This window comes from Penaeus chinensis, chromosome 34, assembly GCF_019202785.1.
Source record: "Penaeus chinensis breed Huanghai No. 1 chromosome 34, ASM1920278v2, whole genome shotgun sequence".
In the NCBI taxonomy this organism is placed as follows: Eukaryota; Metazoa; Arthropoda; class Malacostraca; order Decapoda; family Penaeidae; genus Penaeus; species Penaeus chinensis.
In genome coordinates this window covers 10,515,322-10,522,821 of record NC_061852.1, presented here as the reverse complement: position 1 = coordinate 10,522,821, position 7,500 = coordinate 10,515,322, and the positions used below count along the sequence as shown (strand labels likewise).

The window sequence follows — 7,500 nt, the reverse complement described above, 5'->3', positions numbered from 1 at the left end:
GAGAGTATCTGTGTCCGAGGAAGGGAGAGTAACACTTTTATGAGGAAAACTGCAAAAGAGCCTTTGTGAGACAATCAACGGGTAATATGGGCAGAAATAGTAGTTGGAGAAGTAGGAGAAGAATCCAGAGAATGAGACCAGGGATCAAGAGAAGATGGTGGATATCAAGAAGAATGTCAGGAGAGTAGGGATCCAGAGAAGAACACTGTTGCAATATAAGGGAGCCACATGAGCATCCAGGTGGGAGTGGTAAGAATAATGGGGAAAACAGAGGGAATGGTGGTGCACATGGAGGAGAGGATGGGCTATTTTGAGGGAGAGTGGGAGGAAGAGGGGTTTTGGGGAACCTGAAGAGGAGGGGATAGATATTAGCAAATGATTTCAATGTTGGATAAGGGAGCAGAGCATTCCCTTGGGTCATGTTTAGGAAGTCTTGTATGTCTTCAAGAGTTTCTGGAGGTGAGTTGGTGGGGAGGTGTGAGAAATAAAGGTTTTATTGTGAGGAGGAAAGAGGGGATAGAAGTCCAAGGAGCAGAGAAAGATGTGGGTGTAACAGGGTAAGGTAGGAGAAGACGGAATAGAACATTTAGATTGCCTAGTGCAATAAGGAGAGTGAGGAGGAGAAAGGGTAGGCATCAGGGAAGTGGTAGAGATTGGAGTATCTGGTTTTATACAAGTATTAAGGGAAGAGGGAGGTTGGGCTGGAATAGGTTTGCTAGTGAAGTCACTCAGGGTAGGTAGTACATGAGCTTGGGACTCAGATGTAACTGTGACAAGGTGTGAACAATCTGAATGGCTGTAAAAGAAAGCTTTGCCTACTTGTTTTAAGAGACATTGTTGGAAGAAGACAATATTGTCAGATTAAGGGGCTGTAGGGGGAATCACAAAGAACTGATCCCACTTGGCTAGGCTAAAAAGAGTTAAAAGGTTTTCAGAGGTGGAAGCAGGTGGAGGATGAGGGCATGAGGAAGATTGAGGTAGTATGGAGAGAGGTAGTACTGTGGGGACGAGGACAATAAGAGTGAAGAGTAGTAATAAGGGGGGAGGGGATAGACAATGAAGAAAACTGTGCAGTAGGGGATGGAGTGGAGGATGTTGGGAGAGAGGAAGGGGTGTATTCTGAAGGTTGAGTATTAACCTAGGTGGACAATTCAGAATGGATAGAGTTGACAGCAAACATCAAGGAGAGGGTATTAGTATCAGTGGTCAGAGCTGTGGTCAAATGAGAGGCAAAGGTTAGGAAACCAGAGAAATCAAATTTAAATAAGCAAGCCTTAATGCCCTTCATAAGGGTGAATAATCTTCCTTATTGGCCATGGTGAGCCTGAAATAAGTGGGAAAAAGAAACAGTCTACCCCTCAGGGTCTCCATAACAAAATGTAAGTATCAGTTAATTTTCAGATTTTCACAAAAGTTTGCAAAACTGTATATTTTTTCACAGATATGAATATATCTTCCAGCTAATTTTCTGACTAGAAATTTTCAGGCTAAAAACAAACAAACACAGAGGAGAAGCAAACACGTTAGCAATGTTGACTAAAAAATTAATATACAAATCTACATGCATGTTATAGCATACAGCAATAAAATCATCAATTTCCTAACTTTTTTGCTTTACATCTTCTTTACTATTGTTTGCATTTTCTATTCTCTGCCGTAGGAGAGTTAACTGGAGTTCATTGCCATTGAGCTTTGCCTGTTCCCTTGCCATCATGTGGTTTTTGCTGGCTATCTGGTCTCGGCGATTCAGTTGTTCAATAGCAAAGTCGGAGGATTTTCTGAGAGGATGAGGAGAAACAGGTAAAGTTAACAAATTTTACGCCATAAAACAAAAAGGTTAACAATAGGTACAATCCAAGGTATTGAGATAATGATAATGTTATAAAATACTTTCTTTTTCTAACTCACCAGCTACATCATTTTTTGAGAGAGGATAAAAAATTAAAATATATATATATATATATATATATATATATATATATATATATATATATATATATATATACAAAAAAAAATACATTCCAACCTACTTGGCAAGAAAGAAGTGAAAGATAGCACCAACAATCATGAACACCACAGCTCCAGCAGCAATGTAGGAATTCGGAAGCTTCTTCACGCCTCGAATGCCATAATATGGGTGATGCTCATACTTTTTATCTTCACTCCGATCACGCATCTCCCAGAGGGAATCATCATGGAATATCCTAGTGGAAGGAAAGCCACCTTTAACAAAACAGTTTTTAAATACGACAGAGAGAACAAACTGAATGTCAATCACACTGTAAAAAGGTCAAAAAAAAAAAACATACATATATTTAACCCAATGCCGAAGGATGTACATACTATCCCCAATGTAAGTTACTTGTTTAATTGTTTTTACACCTATCTTATTTTGCTGTTACTAATGTTTATAACATTATGGTAATTATAATGTTTATAATAAAAATAACACCATCGATAATCATAGCACTAGTAAAAAATAAATTTTTCTGCCAATTCAAATCACGTAAGGTCATAAGGTTTACTAATTGACTCCTTTGTGGCTAAGCATTAGCAGAGCCATCTATGTGCAGAGACATTTCACAAAAATTATAGAAAATGAGCACAGCATTTTCCCCATTTTTTATTAATTTTCCCTGGCGGCATTGGGTTCATTGGGTTAAATTCATACTCCCTCTAAGGTAAGTATTTCAAGTTCAATAACTTAACTAAGTCCTAAAGTCCATAATATATCTAAACTGCTCTGAACTTTTTTGGAAAACTAAAAAATATGGATAGCCAACAAATTCATAAGATGAAACTTCCTGTCTAATACGGCAGTAACTAGTGATATATACTACATGCTCTAACAACAATACCTCTAACGAAAACAAATACTGTCCACACTTACACTCTTTCTTGTGGTGCATTAGTTTTGATACCACCATAGTTGTACATGTTTTGTCTTTCTTTGTCTGCCAACTCTGCATCATAAACCTGGCGTAAGTGAGGCTTACTGAGAATGGAGTAAGCTTCATTCACAGCAACAAATTTTGTGTGGAGTTCAGTAGAATCTGGGTTTGTATCTGGATGATACTGCAATTGAAAAAAAGAATGATAACCATCCTGAACAAAAGAAGTTGCAAATGGACATCTATTGTCCACAGGTTGATAAAGACTTCCAAGGAAAATAAACCTATCCCATGAGGAGAAGAAGAAGAAGAAGAAGAAGAAGAAGAAGAAGAAGAAGAAGAAGAAGAAGAAGAAGAAGAAGAAGAAGAAGAGGAAGAGGAAGAGGAAGAGGAAGAGGAAGAAGAAGAAGAAGAAGAAGAAGAAGAAGAAGAAGAAGAAGAAGAAGAAGAAGAGGAAGAGGAAGAGGAAGAAGAAGAAGAAGAAGAAGAAGAAGAAGAAGAGGAAGAGGAAGAGGAAGAGGAAGAGGAAGAGGAAGAAGAAGAAGAAGAAGAAGAAGAAGAAGAAGAAGAAGAAGAGGAAGAGGAAGAGGAAGAAGAAGAAGAAGAAGAAGAAGAAGAAGAAGAAGAAGAAGAAGAAGAAGAAGAAGAAGAAGAAGAAGAAGAAGAAGGAGAAGGAGAAGGAGAAGGAGAAGAAGGAGAAAAAGAAGAAGAAGGAGAAGAAGAAGAAGAAGAAGAAGAAGAAGAAGAAGAAGAAGAAGAAGAAGAAGAAGAAGAAGAAGAAGAAGAAGAAGAAGAAGAAGAAGAAGAAGAGCAAGGAGGAGTACAAGATGAAGGAGAAGTGGGACAGAGTGGAAGAAAATGGGGGGTAGAGAAAAATGAGGAGATAAAGCAGGTGGAGGAGGAAGAATGAAAGGAGATGAAGGGAGGCAGGAGGAAGAAAAGGAAGAACATGAAGAAGAGAAGGTATAGGAAGAGAAAAGAAGGAATATGAAGAGGAGGCATAGGAAGAAAAAGGGATGAATAACTGGAGGAATTGGAAGTAGAGGATTTTCAATGAATACTAAGTAAATATATACACAAGACCAGGTTTTAACTAATTTGCACACAGTACATGAACTATCCATTGTAATTTGGTTTTATTAATTTGGTCTACATAGATGGCTTCACAAGCGCTTTGCCACCAAGGGGCAGGAAATAGGTTTTCATTTCTTTTACTATTATTTTCATTAAAAAATCATTATTTCTTTAATGATATCAACAATAATAATAGTAATAAAACAAAAAGCTTGTTTACAAAACCTCAAGGAATGGGGTAACTAGGTGAGATCAGGTACTAGTAAATGACTCCCTGGTAACCGAATGCATCTGCAGCATCAAATACCTCCTTTGACAGACGAATGAATGACTCCCTTATTTCTTCTGGGCTACTCTCTCTTTTTATACCAAGAAGTTCATAGTGGTTCTGCATCACACTGCTGAAAAAAGGAGGTTTGTATGTTAACATGAAAGTCTGACAAACTGGTGGTTTACAAAACAAACTCACATTAATATGTAATTCTGATATTACTTTTATTTAGTTAGTTGATATATTTTCTTTCTTAATCCTGTTTGTAGATAGTAAATAGTTTTGGCAACATTTAACAATGCTGCTATCTATAACAAAGCATCTTTTAAGAGACATATTGATTCTACCCTTGCATGGCTATAAATCACTGCACTTTCCAATACAACCCCATAATTCTATTTACGACCATCAAAACATGCCACATCTTGTGCAATCAGTGCTATTCATCATGATCATATATGGGCTGTCAACAACATGAGTTTTTTCCCACCAAATTCATTTATGTTATCAATGAGAAGTACATGGTCTCCATAAATACATGTTTGGTAAGCTTCCTTCTGCAAAACCCTTTGTAGTAGCATGACCCCGCAACCTGAAGCTCAGCATACTTCCCAGGTTGGGTCATGCCCAGGTCCGCCGCCTTGTCCGCGCTCATTGGGCAGCGGGCTCCCCTCGTTCTCTGCACGCTCACACAGCACTTGTATACTTAAGCCGCAGGCAGCTAGCGAGATCACCATTCCCCGATCCTCCAGCAGAACAAGAGCATAGCAGCAACACACAAGGACTGCCCAGTCCTTAGCCGACTGGGGAGCCTACCGGCTCCCCCGTAGAACTCCAACTTCAGCCTCCATCACCCAACCAAACCTGTGGGCACTCATACCCACACAGTCACTCCCTAAAGAGATAATACACCAGACTAACATAGTAGATGCCACATGCCCATCTACTATACTGGTGACTTCCGGAGTGAACCGACAAATGGAGTGACACGTTCCAGTATATCGCTCGTTCGCTTAGCTTACTCTCTGGAGGGGGAGTACCTGTAGTAGCATGACCCCACAACCTGAAGCTCAGTATACTTCCCAGGTTGGGTTATGCCCAGGTCCGCCGCCTTGTCCGCGCTCATTGGACAGCGGGCTTCCCTCGTTCCGTGCGCGCTTACACAGCACTTGTATATTTAATCCGCAGGCAGCTCGCAAGATAACCATTCATTGATCAAGAGCATAGCAGCAGCACACAAGGACTGCCCAGTCCTTAGCCGACTGGGGAGCCTACCGGCTCCACCGTAGAACTCCAACTTCAGCCTCCATCACCCAAACCTGTGGGCACTCACACCCACAGTCACTCCCTAAAGAGATAAGACACCAAACTAACATAGTTGATGCCCCCATTTACCATCTACTATACCTTGTTATCATCCTATTCCCCCAATTTCCCTTGAAAACCCTCCTCTCCTTGAGCCAGTCATATAGCCTTGTTATTTTCCTCCTTCAGTCTCAGGAATGGAATGTAGTGAGTGTGAAGCAGTAATTCTAATACTGAATGGCATATGTCACCCAGCCATACCCTGCATCATTTTCTTTCCTAGATTCCAAAACACCATGCTAGTACATAACACAGCTACATCTCCTGGTATATCACTGTTCTTTTCCTCTTTATGCATCTAAAACCATCTAAAAATTAGGCTTTCTTGTATACAGCGAGACAGATAAGCATATAAGATTTGCAGTTCTTAGGTATTAACACTAAAACTCTAGTGGATTACTTACGTTGAATAGTAAAGTGTTCTTATAGCTTGATATCTTTGCCAAGCAAGACTCCTAAATAGGATATTTTTGCTGAGCATCATAGTTTCAAAAGTTCTTCTCTGCATTTTAATTCTGCAAAAAGAAAGATAATAAATAACAATGTCAACTACAATTCTGCATCATTTTCAAACAACTGTATCTTCTTCTGGTAAATATCACACTACCTTCTACAGGCAGTTAACAATACTGAATGATAAATAAATGTTACAAGGAGATACGGCTTCCACATTATAAAAAGACAAGTCAAAGCTATAAAAAAAGAAACAAAATATTTATATTCCTATGACAACAACTAATTAATGAAATGTGTGGAAATAAGATCTCTTGAATAAAGGATTTATTTCCAATGAAATGGCTAAACTCCTCGAAATGTAACAGAAAAAAATTTGTGTGCCTAAAAGAAACAATAATAATAGATCCTAAAGAAACACTTCAGAACCATAAACCCATTGGATCCAGACACTGCCATCCCATGGCCCAAAATACAGGCATTAGGCTTACTTGATCAGCCACTCTGCCAGGTGCGCAGCTTGTAGGCTGGTCACATTCAAATGCTCATGTGTGGTGACAAAACTCTATGCTTCTCTTTGCAATGTTATCTTCTCTTGTTCTGCATAAGCATTTATAGCTTTTCTGCCATTTTCCAATGATATTTACTTTGATTTGCTTTATCCATATGGTAATAGACTATTTTCATCTCTCCTGGTAGAATAATAATAATAAGTACCATTTTGTTACTTGTGTAATCTTTAAAATTCTTTTGTAGTATTCAATTTTCTGTAATACAACCTGCACCACTGGCCATGGTGGGCAGGAATAGGATCCCAAGCATGGAAATAACACATTCAGTAAAAGGGACATCACTGAAGTAATACAAGACACTGCAACAAACTCAGAAGCAAGACAAAATTCCTGATTTTTTTTTTTTATCCAAAGGAAATGGAGCAAATCCATTAGTAGCTTGGACATGGGAGTTATCATAAAGACATGGGAACCACTGGTTCTGAATGAAGCAGATCTTGTCTGTCCCAAATCTTCTACTATATACTAAAAGACTTGACTGAATATGAAGAAGCTCATTTAATATACCTAGAATTTTGGTACATTAGTAATGAATATGGCATCCATGTCTTATAAAAGATATAAGATTACTAGAATAGGTCCAGCATTTACAACAAAGTCAGACATGGTAAGTCTTCATTACTGGAAAAACACCAAAAAAAACACTGGTTATCCCCTTTACGAAGAGAGTCGAATAGATACTTCATCATACATATAAGAAAGGTCACTGAAACCTTGGCACCAAATCCAAGAGAGGTGGAAGAGAGATATTATTAAAAGTAAGACATTCCCCCATTCAGGAAAGACCTCACTATTATACTGGGATAAGTCCTCAAACTTCCCTATCAAGTAAAATACAGAATCAAAGCAGGGTCAAAGTTGTATAATAAATGCT

The 7,500-nt window shown here is 38.7% G+C and overlaps 1 protein-coding gene across 4 annotated transcripts in view; it reads right to left on the bottom strand.

Annotated features, from left to right (window-relative positions):
* The window catches only part of LOC125043862 (dnaJ-like protein 60), a 12,756-nt gene that overhangs the window by 1,555 nt on the left and 3,701 nt on the right, over positions 1–7,500 (bottom strand). For 3 of the 4 annotated variants that reach the window (XM_047640196.1, XM_047640194.1, XM_047640195.1), the window contains exons 3-7: positions 6,006–6,116; positions 4,273–4,366; positions 2,891–3,075; positions 2,031–2,204; positions 1–1,778 (exon numbers count right to left, since the gene is read on the bottom strand). The exon at positions 1–1,778 is cut by the window's left edge and continues 1,555 nt beyond it. In XM_047640196.1, coding sequence (XP_047496152.1) covers positions 1,601–1,778; positions 2,031–2,204; positions 2,891–3,075; positions 4,273–4,366; positions 6,006–6,109 — 735 coding nt within the window. In that variant the 5' untranslated portion in view covers positions 6,110–6,116 and the 3' untranslated portion in view covers positions 1–1,600. The remainder of the gene's footprint in view (positions 1,779–2,030; positions 2,205–2,890; positions 3,076–4,272; positions 4,367–6,005; positions 6,117–7,500) is intronic. The other variant, XM_047640197.1, reaches the window with a different exon arrangement.